The 15181-nt window shown below is 55.6% G+C and overlaps 1 protein-coding gene across 22 annotated transcripts; it reads left to right on the forward strand.

Annotated features, from left to right (window-relative positions):
* The first annotated feature begins 3952 nt into the window (after positions 1-3952).
* On the forward strand, positions 3953-14941 carry B4GALT7 (beta-1,4-galactosyltransferase 7). Of its 22 annotated transcripts, none has more exons than XR_012414446.1 (7): positions 3953-4103; positions 6522-6680; positions 8641-9003; positions 9509-11840; positions 13162-13245; positions 13536-13758; positions 14139-14941. XR_012414446.1 is itself a non-coding variant. In XM_073994877.1 (7 exons), exons 3-7 carry the CDS (start codon positions 8976-8978, stop codon positions 14292-14294), a joined length of 618 nt encoding a protein of 205 aa, XP_073850978.1. In that variant the 5' UTR covers positions 3953-4103; positions 6522-6680; positions 8641-8975; the 3' UTR covers positions 14295-14941. The 22 variants fall into 22 exon arrangements, 11 of the variants coding, with proteins under 11 accessions (XP_073850978.1, XP_065403181.1, XP_073850976.1 ...); XR_012414445.1 differs by having other exon boundaries at positions 13536-13640; XR_010587739.2 differs by having other exon boundaries at positions 11615-11840.
* Positions 14942-15181: the final 240 nt, after the last annotated feature.

Consider the following 15181-nt stretch of genomic DNA (forward strand, 5'->3'; position numbering starts at 1 on the left):
CTCGTCCAGTGCAAGTTACTCAACCATCAGTGGGCATAACTGGAAGAAGCTTCAGAGAATGTCAGTTCTTCCAAAGAGCAAAGCACTTCACATTCCAAAGTGAATTCCCGCCAGTCGGCTTCATTCTTTCCTTCTTCTCCAGGCCTTCCTGTGGCAGGGAATAGTAGGTTTGTCCAAGATTATACAACAAGTAAATTGGGCTGGGGCTCAAATCTACACCCTTTCCCCCGTGCCAGCTCCCTGGTGAGGTCCCCTCTGTTTCTGGAGTCAGCGAGCAGCATTGTCACGGGTGCTGCCAGGAATTGCCTGGTAAGGAGGTGCATTGAGCAGGGAGTGCTACAGGACAGCCACCCTGGGCTGGCAGGGACAAGGATGTTGATGGGCTAAACCAACAGCAAGTGATTTCAACCAGGACCACGAAGGAGAGGAAGGATTCTGCTGGAAAGAGATGGCAGGACAGAGGTGACTGGAGAAGTGGAGGTAAACAGCTGGAATGGAGGTGGATGGGTGTTTTGTTTCGGCTGCAGAGGGTGTTGTGAGGAAGCTGGAAAGGAAGGTTGGATTAGAGTTAGAGAAGCCTTGAGCCCCAGGGAAGCGATTTGGATATGCCCACCTTTCAAGAGGGGCTGCAGGCACCCACAGGCACAAGCTGAAGGCAGCAGCTTGGCTGGCTAATACTGAGCAGGTGGTGGGTAAATGCCTGCCCCCTCCCTCTGGCCTCTGGGCCCTTTGCAGTAATCACCCAGGGGCTGGTAAAGCCACTGAGAGCCCTACTGGCACCTCTGAATCACAGTGTTTCTGATCAGGGATGTGAGGTTGCTGTTGGGGGTTGGGGGAGGCAAATGGGCAGGCAGTTTTGAGAAGAACCTTCTGACAAGAAATGTGAGGAAGGTTACAGCAGTGTGTGAGAAAGACTGGGAAGAAGGAGACAAGTCTGGGGGCTGCTTCCCCTACTGGGAGGATGCAATCTGGGCTCATGCTGCCAACTAATTCTTCTTCCACATGAAAAAAAGGTTTTTGGCCGGGCACAGTGGTTCACACCTGTAATCCCAGCATTTTGGGAGGCTGAGGTAGGTGGATGGCTTGAGACCATGAGACCAGCCTGGCCAACATGGTGAAACCTCATCTCTACTAAAAATAAAAAAAATTAGGTGTGGTGGCATGTGCCTGTAATCCCAGCTACTCGGGAGGCTGAGGCAGGAGAATCGCTTGAACCCAGGAGACAGAGGTCGCAGTGAGCCAAGATTGTACCACTGCACTCCAATCTGGGCTACAGTGGGACTCTGTCTCAAAAAAAAAAAAAAAAAAAAAAAAAAGGCCGGGAGCGGTGGCTCACGCCTGTAATCCCAGCACTTTGGGAGGCTGAGCAGGCGGATCACGAGGTCAGGAGATTGAGACCAACCTGGCTAACATGGTGAAACCCTGTCTTTACTAAAAATAATATGAAAAATTAGCTGGGCATGGTGGTGGGCGCCTGTAGTCCCAGGGACTCGGGAGACTGAGGCAGGAAAATGGCTTGAACCCGGGAGACGGAGCTTGCAGTGAGCCAAGATGGTGCCACTGCACTCCAGCCTGGGCAACAGAGCGAGACTCTGTGTCAAGAAAAAAAAGTATTTTTAAAGAACAGCTTTAAAATTGCAGAAAAATTGTGAAGACATTTTCCCTATTATTAACATCATGCATTACTTTATCCAGACTTCCTTAGTTTTTACCTACTGTCCTTTTTCTGTTCCAGGATTCCACATCACATTTAGTCACTGTGTCTCCTTAGGCTCCTTTTGGCTGTGACAGTTTCTTAGACCTTCCTTGTTTTTGATGATTCCTTGACTGTTTTGAGGAGTACAGGTCAGGTATTTTGTACAATTTCTCAGCTACGGTTTGTCTGATGTTTTTCTCATGATTAGGCTAGGGTTGTGGTTTTCTGAAAAGAGACCACAGGCCAGGTGCAGTGGCTCATGCCTGTAATCCCAGCACTTTGGGAGGCAGAGGCAGGCAGATCACCTGAGGTCAGGAGTTCAAGACCAGCCTGGCCAACATGGTGAAACCCCGTCTCTACTAACAAATACAAAAGTTAGTCGTGCATGGTGGCAGTCACCTGTAGTCCCAGCTACTAGGGAGGCAGAGGCCGGATAATTGCTTGACCCCGGGAGGCAGAGGTTGCTGTGAGCTGAGATCGTGCCACTGCACTCCAGCCTGAGCGACAGAGTGAGACTCTGTCTCAAAACAAAGACAAAAAACAAAAGCAAAAGACACCAGAGTTGAAGTGTCATTATCAACATGGCTTATAGCTGGATATCACATTTAAAAATTAGATAATTTGGGGCTGGGTGCGATGGCTCATGCCTGTAATCTCAGCACTTTGGGAGGCTGAGGTGGGCAGATCACGAGGTCAGGAGTTCGAGACCAGCCTCATAGTGAAACCCCATCTCTACTAAAAATACACAAATCAGCCGGGCATGGTGGCGTGCGCCTGTATTCCCAGCCACTCGGTAGGCTGAGGCAGAAGAATCTCTTGAACCCAGAAGCTGGAGGCTGCAGCAAGCCAAGATCGCCCCACTGCACACCAGCGCGGGCGACAGTGTGAGACTTCGTCTCAAAAAAAAGAAAAAAAAAATAGATAATTTGGGTTTTATGTGAGATCTGATTTCTTGAGATAGTGAATCTGACAATCTGAAGTAGGGCTTCATCCTGATGTAGTAACATTGAACCGGATGGAGTGGTCCCCTTAGATGGGCTGTGGATTGGTCAAGGTTCTGCTGTAGGGTCTGAGTGCCCTGGGGGAGTCAACAGGAAGGGGAATGGGTAGATTATATACGTCCAGGTTTAAGAGGTAAAGGGGTTACTGGGAATGATACATTTCCCATCCAGAGTGACGTTCTCTCTGAAGCAGAGTGATTAAGATCATAGATTGTGGGGAGAAAAAAACAAAATAAAAACCCAAAACCCATATAGATTGTGCAACCAAATTACCTGATTTGCTTCTCTGTGGCTCAGTTCCTTCAACTTTAACTTGGGGATAAGCACCTACCGATAAGGACTACCTGAGATAACCTTCATGCAGTAAGAACTATTAACAAGGACTGGCACATAATAAGAACTTAACAGATGTTTGCTATCTACTAGGAAACTTAAAGTTTGCCTCGAAGAGCAGAGGAGGTCAAGTCTAACAACTGCCGCTTTCTTTCTCTAAGGTAGGAGGCTAGCAGGAGGGGTGGGGAGGGGTTTGGGATGAGGGGGATGGTTAAATTCCCACGGTGACGGGGCAGATATGGGAACTCAGTCTCCTATTCCCTTCTTCAGTTCTCAGCTCCACCAAAGTACCCTTTTCCTGAATGACAGCTGTCATTTATATGGCGTTGAACTGTGTGCCTAGCGCTGTACAAGTGTTTGCACTTTCCCCTTGAATCCCCACAGCTACCATATGGGATAGGAGCCATGGATATACCCAGGTGAGGAAACAGATGCAGAGATGTGGCTTGCTCAAAACACAGCTGAATTGGCAGAGTCGAGTTTCAAATTCAGTCAACTTGCCTTCAGAACTCGGCTCCTAACGTCTGCTCGGGCTGTCAGCTGAACTCAGCGCCGAGGCATGAGCTTGGCTTTGCCCCTCCAAGCTTGTGCGGAGGAGAACGCGCCGCCTGGGCCGAGACGGGGACCCTGGGACGCTCCCGCCTCCCCTCGGGAAGAGGACGGAGATGCAGATTCTCCCCGGGCGCTGGTTTGGAAGTCTAGACTTTTAGGTCCAGTCCCAGCCCATTGACTTGGGAGGCCCTAGGCGTCTGGGCGTCAGTTTCTCGGGCTGTCAGGCGGGTCCCGGGGCGGCTAGGAAGGAGCGGCCTGGCGAGGGAGGCCCGCCCGCGCTGCTCGCAAGCAGAACCTTGGAGGCGGCGGCTCCGGGAGCGGGCGGCGCGGCCGGAGCAGCGGACCCGGCGGACCGGGGGGCGGGGCGGACGGGTCTGGGCGGAGCGGGAGGCGGAGGCGCCGCGTAGGCCCGGGAGGCCGGGCCGGCCGGGCTGCGAGCCCCTGCCCCATGCGCCGCCGCCTCCCCGCACGATGTTCCCCTCGCGGAGGAAAGCGGCGCAGCTGCCCTGGGAGGACGGCAGGTGAGCGGCGGCGGCCGGCCCGGGCCGCGTCCTCCCGGGCGCCGCTCCTTTCTCGGCCGCCCGCGGAATCTGGGAGCCCGAGGCCGTCACGTCTCCACGTCTGCGGGTCTCTGTGAGGGCGTGTGGTTCCTTGGCGCCCTGTTCCGGTTTCTGTCTGTCGGTGTGGGTCTTTGCCTCTCCCGCCCTCCGCCACTCCCCGCCCCCTCTCTGCCTCTCCGCTGCACCGGTTCTTCCTCCAGCACCTTCCCCCGCGCCCGTGGGTCTGTGTGTCTCCATTGACTTCCCTTTGTGAGTTTCTGATCCCCTCTTTGCTGGTCTCTCTCATTATGTGTTTCGTTGTGTCTGTGTCTCCACCAGCCTCCCTCTGTCTGCATGCGGGTGTCTGACTCCGCTGACCTCTCACCATGGATTTGTGTTTCTCAATCTGTCTCTGATCCCTGAGGGCGTTTATTCCGTTTCTCTGGTCTCTGCCACCCTCATCACATCCGTATAGCCTCAGACCCTACCCTCCCTCCTTAACGCTCCCCCCTCATCCTTCGCAGGCCGCCAGCAGAACCCACCAGAGAAGCTCCGTGCTCTGCCTGGCTGGTCACTGCCTGGCACGTACTAGACACTCCTCGTACACCCGTTAGTCCGTTTCCTGTGCAGCTGTATTGGCCCTACGTGAAAGATGGGAGCTTGGCCCACACCTTAGCTAATGATGTTTCTCACTAAAGCAGAATGGGGAAAGCGATTTGACTGCCTCCATTTGGGGGGCGCTTGAGATGTGTCCCTGCAAGTCTTCTCACAGAACACATGACAGGATCTCCTCCCAGTGAATGACACCTCATTTCCTTCATGTTTCTTAAGTTTGTCAGGTGCCATAAGATTCTGAAATTTGGCCGGGCGCGGTGGCTCACGCCTGGAATCCCAGCACTTTGGGAGGCCGAAGTGGGCGGATCACGAGGTCAGGAGATCATCGAGACCATCCTGGCTAACACCGTGAAACCCCGTCTCTACTAAATATAGAAAAAAATTAGCCGGGCGTGGTGGCGGCGCCTGTAGTCCCAGCTACTCGGGAGGCTGAGGCAGGAGAATGGCGTGAACCTGGGAGGCGGAGCTTGCAGTGAGCCGAGATCGCGCCACTGCACACCAGCCTGGGCGACAGAGCGAGACTCCGTCTCAAAAAAAAAAAAAAAAAAAAAAAAAGATTCTGGAATTTAGTGGGCACAACTTTTTTTTTTTTTTTTTTTTTTTTTTTTTTTTGAGACGGAGTCTCGCTCTGTCGCCCAGGCTGGAGTGCAGTGGCTGGATCTTGGCTCACTGCAAGCTCTGCCTCCCGGGTTTACGCCATTCTCCTGCCTCAGCCTCCCGTGTAGCTGGGACTACAGGCGCCTGCTACCTCGCCCGGCTAGTTTTTTGTATTTTTTAGTAGAGACGGGGTTTCACTGTGTTAGCCAGGATGGTCTTGATCTCCTGACCTCGTGATCCGCCCGTCTCGGCCTCCCAAAGTGCTGGGATTACAGGCTTGAGCCACCGCGCCCGGCCCACAACTTTTACTTCTGGGGATTTTTCAGACTTGGTGTTGAAAGGAGAAGACAGGAATATAATAGAAAGCATGGACTAGAGTTTGACCTGGGCAGGAGTCCTCGTTACTTATGTGAGCAGAGACCCCTGCATCTTTCTGACCGCAGCCTTTCCATTGCTGAGACAGTTGTCACAATATTGACTCTGCGGGCTGTGTGAGGATTAAAGGAGAGCATCCATGTAAAGACCATGGCACTGCCTGGCACAAGAGGAGGTGCCAGTTGTCTTCCAGTTACGTTTGCAGTTTTGAGGTGCTGTAACCAGAGCAGCTGAGGATTCAGACCTTGTAGTACGAAGGTTTGTATGAGACAAGAAAGGAAAGGTAATAGAGGAGCATTTCTATTTCCTGATCCCTTTCTGTAACTGTTCCCAGAGAAATTTACTGATAGTCAGTTCTGTGCTTTTGACACAGGGGTGGTGCAAAGATCCACGCAACTGATGCAGGCTAGTGTAGCTATGGAGTGTAGGTTCTGGAGCCAGCCTGCCTGGGTTTGAATCCGCCTCTTACTAGCCTTGGGCAGTGATTGATGAGGGAGACAAAGCCTCTTCTGAACTGCCCCTCAGAGTCAGGGTGGCCTGGGCCTGGGAACCGCTGGGATTGCAAATCTGGAGTTTGCCACCTGGGGGCACCAGGAGCAACTGTTCTCAGTGTCCACTGTCCTGAGGAATTGGGACTCTGGGTTCAATTCAGTTGCTCAGCGGTTTGTGCCCTTAGAGCACAGGATAATGCCTGTGGGAATGTACTCCTCATAGGAGAGGGGAGCAGGGCTGAGGGAATAGCGTGTGAAAGTGCTTGGAGTGTCCAGTCCATGCCGTTCGCCTGGATAATAGTCACTGCTTCTTTTCCTGAAGGGATATCACCCCATGTCCATCTCTCCAGAATCTACCCTGCCCCCAGAAAAAGCCCAGGGGGCAAGGGAGAATCTGTAGAGGTTCCAGCCTTCCCAGGCCACTCTCAGGACTGGGCTATGCGCCTCCCCGGCTGAATCCACCACCACAGAATAATGGGGGGTAAGTCAGAAGCCCTGGGGGGTATCCTACCAGGCCACCTCTTAGCTGCATGTGGAACCTGGGCCTGGCTTCAAGGCTACTGGCTTCCGGGTTGGCAGTTGTTTCTCTAGAAAAAGGGAGGAGTTAGTCTGGCTTTAGCGTGTGACTTAAGGCATGCCCTGACTGCCTTAACCCTTTCTGTAACTCACTTGGCAAGCTCTCTGCTATCTGGCCTGTGCTTGCTGTGCCACAGATATGAATCTGACATGGCCTGAGAAGCAAGGACACAAGGCGTTACAAAAAAGTAGGAAGTAAGATGCCGTGGGAATACAAAAGGGGGAGTGTTATGGGGCCAGGGGGCAGTGCTGGCCATGACATTGGAGTTTGGCTCTGAAGGATCAATAGGGGGCCTCAGGCAGATAAAGGACATTTCAGGCAGAAGGAGCGGGCTGTGTGAGGGCTGGAGCAGGAAGGAAAATAGCAAGTGGAGAAGCTCCGAGGCGCCTAGCATGAGAACATGGGACGAAGGCTTGGGAGCTCCTGGAGTTGGGGCCAGGTCACGGAGGGCTTTGACTGTCGGGCCAAAGGGCTTGGCCTTTGTCTGGCAAACAGAGGAGGGTCATTCAGAAGATTGGAGGGGTCTGAGCAGGGCAAGGAACAGATGAGTGAGGAAGGATTGGAGGGGGACTTAGGAGATAGAATTTGTTTATTTATTTGTTTATTTATTTATGAGACGGAGTCTCACTCTGTTGCCCAGGCTGGAGTGCAGTGGCGTGATCTCAGCTCACTGCAACCTCCACCTCCCGGGTTCAAGTGATTCTTCTGCCTCAGCCTCCCAAGTAACTGGGACTACAGGTGCCCACCACCAGACCCAGCTAATTTTTGTATTTTTAGTAGAGACAGGGTGTTACCATATTTGCCAGGCTGGTCTTGAGCTCCCAAAGTGCTGGGATTACAGGCATGAGCCACTGCGCCCGGCCTTGAGATAGAATTTATAAGACCTGATAGTTAATCGCTGACTCTTAAATTAAGACTGTGAAGTGGATTCCTTTGCAGATTATTTTGGGGAGAAGGTAGGGGGAGTACGAGGAAGCTTCCCCCTTCCTGGATTCCTCAGCCCCTCTCTCAGCATACTCAGGAATTTCCAGAGGAGGGGCAAATGAATCCGGTGAATTCTGTTTCTTTGTATTTGCTAACCAAAAGACTGTCTCCTGGCATCACCCCAGTGTCTATGATGTTCAGCTGCGGTTTTTCCAGTTTCTGAAATCAGTGCCTGTGCTGTACCCAGTCCTCATCTTTCTTTCCCTCTCTGTCTCCGTCTTTTACATGAGCTGCCTCTTGGACTAAAGGTTTGAGGCTCATTCAGTGAACTGCCACTGGCAGTTTGGGCCTTGCATTGCTTCGGGGGCAGGTGTGATCTTCCCAGAGTAAACATCGGTCATTTTACCTGGACTAATGCCAGCACACACCCGTGTCTGGGTGGCCTTTGGTCATTCTGGGAAGCAGGATGGAGCCACGGTTTCTGCTGGGGTGGATCTGTAGGGGAGTGGGTTTGGAAAGCAGTGGGTTGCATCTCTAAGGTGGGGACTCCTGTCATTGGCTCAGGACGTTGAGCCACTGTCGTGGGGAGGAGCACATACAAGTGACAGGAGCCTCCTCATCCCTGTCCTGAGCAGCTCTGACCAGGACTTAGTCACAGGAAGTAAGAGAGCACTGGGGAGCTGGGGCAGCTCTGGGACCTGGGAGTGGTTCAGAGGGCTTCCCAGGAGCGGGTGGCATGGGTTGGATCTAGAGAGGTAAGCAGAATTCTGATGCATGGTGGTGGCACGAGCAAAAACATTAAAGTTGCTTTCGTACTAATTCCCAGGTGCTTGGGGTAGACCAGTTATGTGCAGCCTCCTCGTGGGGAGGCCAGAGAAAGGGTCTGTCAGAGGGCCAGCCCTGCCCTGCCCTTCTGACCCTGTCCCTGCTCTTGTCTCAGGTCCAGGTTGCTCTCCGGCAGCCTCCCTCGGAAATGCTCAGTCTTCCACCTCTTCGTGGCCTGTCTCTTACTGGGCTGCTTCTCCCTGCTCTGGCTGCAGCTCAGCTGCTCTGGTGATGTGGGCCGGGCAGCCAGGGGACAAGGGCAGGAGACCTCGGGCCCTCCTCGGGCCTGCCCCCCAGAGCCACCCCCTGAGCAGTGGGAAGAAGACGCATCCTGGGGTCCCCACCGCTTGGCAGTGCTGGTGCCCTTCCGCGAACGCTTCGAGGAGCTCCTGGTCTTTGTGCCCCACATGCACCGCTTCCTGAGCAGGAAGAAGATCCAGCACCACATCTATGTACTCAACCAGGTGGACCACTTCAGGTAGCGCCTGCCCCCGCCCTCTCCCCTCTCGACACCCCCTCCCAGGCTCAGGCTTCTCAGGGCCTATGAGAGGTCACCTGGGGCAGGGGCGGGAGGGTGGGAGGTGGCAGACCCCTCTCATTGGGTGTGACGGGAATCTTTGGAGAGGGCCCTGATCTAATTTCCATTTTGAAAAGCTCACTGTGGCTGCTGTATGTGGAATGGATTATACCAGGGCAAGAGGAGAAGCAGGGAGACCAGTTAGGTGGTCACTGCTGTGGTCTGCAGTGACAGTGGCTTGACGGCGTGGTGGGGGGTGGGTAGAGAGAGGTGCTGTGGAGGAAGTCCAGACAGGACTCCCTGGGGATTGGCCCGGGGATTAGGGAAAGGGAGGGTCAAGGCCACGGCTTTAAAGTTGCCCAGAGTCTGGCGTTATCCTAAAATCCCTGCCCTTACCAAAAAGTGCTCCCTTCCTTGACCACAGCTTGGCATCTCACCCTCCAGCCCCCACCTCCTTTCTCTCTAGGTAACTCCCACTGGAAGATGGATTCTTAGCCCACCAGCCTGATCTTCCACCTTTTCAAGTCCCCTTGATCCGGATCCTCAGATCCCCCCACCTTTTCCCTGCCACCCTCCTTGTCCTTACTTCCTCCTTACCCAACCTGGAGTCCAAGGTCTGCCATTAAAATCCTCCCTGGCCTGGCATACTCCCTCAAGCCTCTGGCCCGTTGCTCCTGGGATAATCCCAGCCTGACTTACTCCAGCTGTCTGCCCCATACCTATGCCTGGGCACTGGAGGGTGTGGAGAGAAAAGACAACACAGGAAGCGGCCACACAGATTGAAATGGAAGAGAACTTTCCCCAGTTCCCTCCACAACTCACCTCCCAGCCTCTGTGCACAGGGACTCAGGGCTGTCCCAGCTTCTGTCTGAGCTGACTCTCCACCATCCCCACCCCTCAGTGTTTCCCCCCCTCCACAGCTGGCCCCTTCCTCTCCCTCTCGATCAGCGTTCCTCTCCTGGAGCGTACATGTGAGCACACACACTGAAGTGGCTCCTCTCTCAAAGGAAAAAGACTCCCTGGATCCCACATCCCTCGAGGCTGTCACCCTTCTCTGCTTTCTGGCAGACCTCCTTCCCGTTCTTTCTCCTTGTCTCTCTTGAACTCCTTCCGCTCAGACTCCTGCACCCACCGTAGCACAGAGCAGCTCTCACTGAGGTCACCAGCCATCTCCACTCTGTTGGTCCAGAGGCCATGCTGGGCCCTCATCCTGTGGACCTGCCAGCAGCATCTTCTTTCATAAAATGCCCCTGCTTGGGGCAGCACCCTCTGGTCCTCCCTCTGCACCGGCTGGGCCTCTGTGTCTGTGGATTCTGCTTGTCTCCCCAAGCTCTCACTATTGGGGCTTCTCTGGGCTCAGTGCTTCAGCAGCCCCCCTTTTCTAACTCCAGGTGTTCCTTGGGGCATCTCATGTCATCTTCCAGCATTAAACCCCATCTCTACTCTGATGATTCCTGAGGCTCTTTCCAGCCCAGACCTCTCTCCTGAACTCCAGGCTCACCAGCCCAGCCATCTACACAGTCCCTCCACGTGATGGCCTCAGAGCTACTGCAAGCTTTCATGATCACAGCTGAATTGCTGGTGGCCTGCCCTGCCCCAGACCTGTAGCTCTGCCCTCTTCCCCACGGGAATGGAGGCTCTTTGCTCCCATTGCTCAAGCCCAAAAGCCCTGTGGTCATCCTTAGCCGCTCCTTCTCTGTCGTACACCACATCCTATTCGTCAGCAAAATCCATCTAGAATCTGCCGCTTCTCACTGTTGCCACTGCCACCTCCTGAGCTAGGCCACCTTCATCTTTCGGGGTCTCACCTAAATTATTGCCATAGCCTCCCAGCTGGTCTCCCTGCTTTCACCCCTGCTCCAACAGTCTCTTCCAGCACAACAGCTAGGGCGGTCCTATCCAGACATAAGTCACAGCACACCCCACTCCTGCTTAGAGCCTCCATGGCACCCCATCTCACCCGAGCAAAGCCCCGTCCTTCAGTGGCCCTTGGGCCTCGTGCAGTCACTGTGTCACCCCCAACATCCCCTCCTCCGCCCTCGCCCTGCCCAGCTGCCTGCTGTCTGCTCCTGCCTCCTGCTGTGGCAGTGCTGTCTCCCCCATGCAGAGCGCTAGGCACCCACTGCCCGGTGGGTCATCTCTTCAGGCCTTCAGGTTTCTGTCACTCAATTCCCCTGGCCCTCCCTGACGGCCCCATCGAGGACAAGAGCCACCTCCACCCCAGCAAGATCACCCTCCTCGCCTGCTTTGCTTTTCCCCCAGCACTAACCACTCCTAGCCTCGCTTTGTGTTTGCTTGTTTGTTTCTGTTTCCTTCTATTGGAATCTCAGTTCCTTGAGAGCAGGGCCTGGTTTCTCACTGCTGTACCTCCGGTGCTTTGAATGGTTTCTGGCACATGGTAGGTGCCTAGTAAATATTTGTGCAGTGAGTGGAGGGGACAGCTCCATAGGCTGAATGAAGTCAGTGCTGGGCCAGAGGGCAGCATAGGCACCACGGGACCCCCAGGTGGGTGCTGAGCCCCAGGCAGTGAGCCCGTGTGCTGCCCCTGCCCAGCCTTGGCCGCCCTGTACAGGTTCAACCGGGCGGCGCTTATCAACGTGGGCTTCCTGGAGAGCAGCAACAGCACGGACTACATTGCCATGCATGACGTTGACCTGCTCCCTCTCAACGAGGAGCTGGACTATGGCTTTCCTGAGGCTGGGCCCTTCCACGTGGCCTCCCCAGAGCTCCACCCTCTCTACCACTACAAGACTTATGTCGGCGGCATCCTGCTGCTCTCCAAGCAGCACTACCAGCTGGTGAGGCCCCGACAGCCCGCTCTGCTCAGAGTCGGGAGCTCCCTCTGGGCTGCAGGCGGTGGGCAGGATGGGATAGTGCCTCTGGGGCCCAGCAGATAGAGCCCTGCCCAGGCCTAGCAGGGGAACCTACGAGCAGCCAGAGTGCGAGGAGCAGGCGAGCCAGTCAGCTGCAGCGGCAGAACCACTTGCAAGCTGGCTTCAGAAACCTGGGGAGTTAGTGGCCCTTAACATTGACGAGTGTAGGGGGCAGTTCAGGTGCAGCTTGCCCACCTCTCAGACAGTGTCACCAGGACCCTATTTCTCTGTCCATCTCTCAGCTCTGCCTTCCCTACACTGGGTTTATTGGCAAGATGGTGGTTGTCACTGCAGTCTGTATCCATCTGGGCCCCAGCCTGGTGGGAAATGGGGCCCTTCCCTCATAGCTCAGGCAGGAGTCCGGCAGTGAGCTGCACTGGCTCTTGATTGGCCAGCTTGAGTGCTGAGCCCACCCCTGAGCCAGTCACTGGCTGGTGGACGGGCAGGCCGGAAGAACCAGGTGGCTCAGGCCTGGGTCTCTTCCTCTCCAGGCCATGGCAGGAGCCAGCTTTATGTAAATGAAGCCGCTGAGCCAGGTACAAGAATGGGTGTGTGTCATGGAACCCAGCTACCCCTCTCACACACACACACAGGAAGAGATGAGGGCAGGGCCACCAGGGGAAAGGGAAATGGGGGAAGCAGAAATCAAGGAGGAGCTGGTGCTTCTGCCCATCGATAGTTCCCTAGGGAGATCCCCTCTGGCCAGCCAGACATTTTTTTTTTTTTTTTTTTTGAGACGGAGTCTCGCTCTGCTGCCCAGGCTGGAGTGCAATGGCCAGATCTCAGCTCACTGCAAGCTCCGCCTCCCGGGTTCACGCCATTCTCCTGCCTCAGCCTCCCGAGTAGCTGGGACTACAGGCGCCCGCCACCTCGCCCGGCTAGTTTTTTGTATTTTTAAGTAGAGACGGGGTTTCACCGTGTTAGCCAGGATGGTCTCGATCTCCTGACCTCGTGATCCGCCTGTCTTGGCCTCCCAAAGTGCTGGGATTACAGGCTTGAGCCACCGCGCCCGGCCCAGACATTTTTGAGAAGGTGAGCATCTCACACAGGTTCAAGGCCCCATGAGAACGGGAGAGGGACTGGGATGTACTGCTTCCTGCCGCCCCCAGCACTGCAGAGGTGGAGGAGCCTGTAAGCACCTGGTGCTTATTCAGAACCGCCCGGGGAGAGGGGCACTCCCAAGCAGTAGGAGACCAAAGGCCCCCCGGGAGGATGGGCCGAGTGACGCTGCTTGTCTCTGTGTCAGTGCAACGGGATGTCCAACCGCTTCTGGGGCTGGGGCCGCGAGGACGATGAGTTCTACCGGCGCATTAAAGGAGCTGGGCTGCAGGTGAGGTTCCCCGGGGCCCTGCCACCACCTCAGCTGTGGTGGCTGCCCAGAGATTCTCTTCTGTTTCCTCAGATGAAGCTCCCGGGGTCTCGAGATGGCCCTGGTTCTGATCCCTGCCCTAACCCTGCCCTGCGTGGTCATCTAGCCAGTTCCTTGCCCTGTGGGCCCCAGTCTCCTCTCCTGCAGGCTGGGAGTGCAGGCCCCTGCCTGTGGGACCTCAGAGGAGCTGGTGGTGAGGGCTGGGGCTCCAGGAAGGGCAGCCTGACCCTGACTTCCTCGGACCTCCCTAGCTTTTCCGCCCCTCGGGAATCACAACGGGGTACAAGACGTTTCACCACCTGCATGACCCAGCCTGGCGGAAGAGGGACCAGAAGCGCATCGCGGCTCAAAAACAGGTGCTGGCAGGGCTCCTCATCGGGGACGGATAGGTGGTGATGTGGGGAGCCAGCAGGCCCGAGCTTTCACCAAGTTCTCCTTGGCCCAAACGGCCCCATCCTTCCCTGCTTGGCCCAGGTCAGTCGACAGGCATTCTGCTTGGGCACTGTGCCCTGCTCTGGTGGCTGCTGTGGGCACCCTGGGCACTGTGGGTCAGCCCAGACCTCAGGGTCCATGCAGGCTGGCAGAGTGGGGTTGGGGAGCCACACCCGGGATGCAAGGATCCTGCCCTCAAACAGCCCCTTCTCTAGGAGGCATATGCATCCAACAGGAGATCCCAGCTCTCCTGCTTCCTAGTGGGGCACAGCCCTGGGCAAGAGGCTTCACTGCTTTGAGCTCTGGGTTCTTCCTCTCCAGTGGGGACCACAGGGCCTCTGATGGTGAGGTTGTGTGGGGTCGGTGGGTAGCTGGTACTCATGCAGCCCTGAGTCCGTGCTCTTTCCTCCCTTCCTTCCCAGGAGCAGTTCAAGGTGGACAGGGAGGGAGGCCTGAACACTGTGAAGTACCATGTGGATTCCCGCACTGCCCTGTCCGTGGGCGGGGCCCCCTGTACTGTCCTCAACATCATGTTGGACTGTGACAAGACCGCCACGCCCTGGTGCACATTCAGCTGAGTTGGATGGACAATGAGGAAGCCTGTACCTACAGGCCACGTTGCTAAGGCTCAGGACAAGGCCTCAGGTCCCAGGCCCAGCTCCGACAGGATGTGGGGTGGCCACGACCAAGACAGCAAGCTCCTCAGTTGCAGCCAGCTGGCCGCCAAGGCAGGCTTGAGCTGGGCCAGGACACGTGGGGTGCCTGGGACGCTGCTAGCCGTGCACAGTGATCAGAGGGAGGCTGGGGTGTGTCCTGACCAGGATCCCCCCTGCCTTCCTGCTCACCCTACTCTGGCCTCCTTCACGTGCCAAGGCCTGTGGGCAGTGGGGAGGGCTGAACAGGACAACCTCTCATCAGTCCTGATTTTGTTCCTTCCTGCTGGGCTGCCTTGTGCAAAGACACAGCGCAGGGGCCACGCAGCTGGCGTAGGTGGCAGCTGGGCCTGGGACGGTTAGAACTCCGGAAACCAGAGCACAAGCCCCACAGAGGGAACAGCCAGCACCGTCTAGCTGGTGGTCGCCGTGCTGGAATGTGGGCCTAGTGTTGCCAAATCTTCTGATTTTTCAAAAGAAACTAGAATGCTGGATTCTTAAGTGAAACCTTCTGGTTTTTAAATGATAGCACCTAAATGAAACTTTCAAAAAGTATGGCAGGCCAGACAAAATGTGTCATGGACCTCTCTCTCACATGTCACTTTTGGCTGAGGGGCAGGGAGAGGGGTGAGTTACAGGCTGGTGAGGAATTGGGGTGGGGCTGGGATGACAAGTCCAGTGGGGAGGAGAAGCCAAAGGCATGAGGATTCCTGTACCACCTCCACCCCACCAAGGCTTCTGGGCAGCCCCCTGGAGGCCCCTCTGAGCAGTCTGACCACCTTCAGGCTCTCTCTGGGTGAGCTTCCTCCGGC

Source organism: Macaca fascicularis, chromosome 6 (genome assembly GCF_037993035.2).
Source record: "Macaca fascicularis isolate 582-1 chromosome 6, T2T-MFA8v1.1".
Classification (NCBI taxonomy): Eukaryota; Metazoa; Chordata; class Mammalia; order Primates; family Cercopithecidae; genus Macaca; species Macaca fascicularis.

Excerpts from the sequence above, each read along its gene's own strand:
- B4GALT7 (XM_073994871.1), top strand. The coding sequence starts at position 4,054 with ATGTTCCCCTCGCGGAGGAAAGCGGCGCAGCTGCCCTGGGAGGACGGC. Across the intron at positions 4,104-6,521 it reads CTGCCCTGGGAGGACGGCAG|GGATATCACCCCATGTCCAT; the intron begins GTGAGCGGCGGC and ends CTTTTCCTGAAG. Across the intron at positions 11,841-13,317 it reads CCAAGCAGCACTACCAGCTG|ATGAAGCTCCCGGGGTCTCG; the intron begins GTGAGGCCCCGA and ends CTGTTTCCTCAG.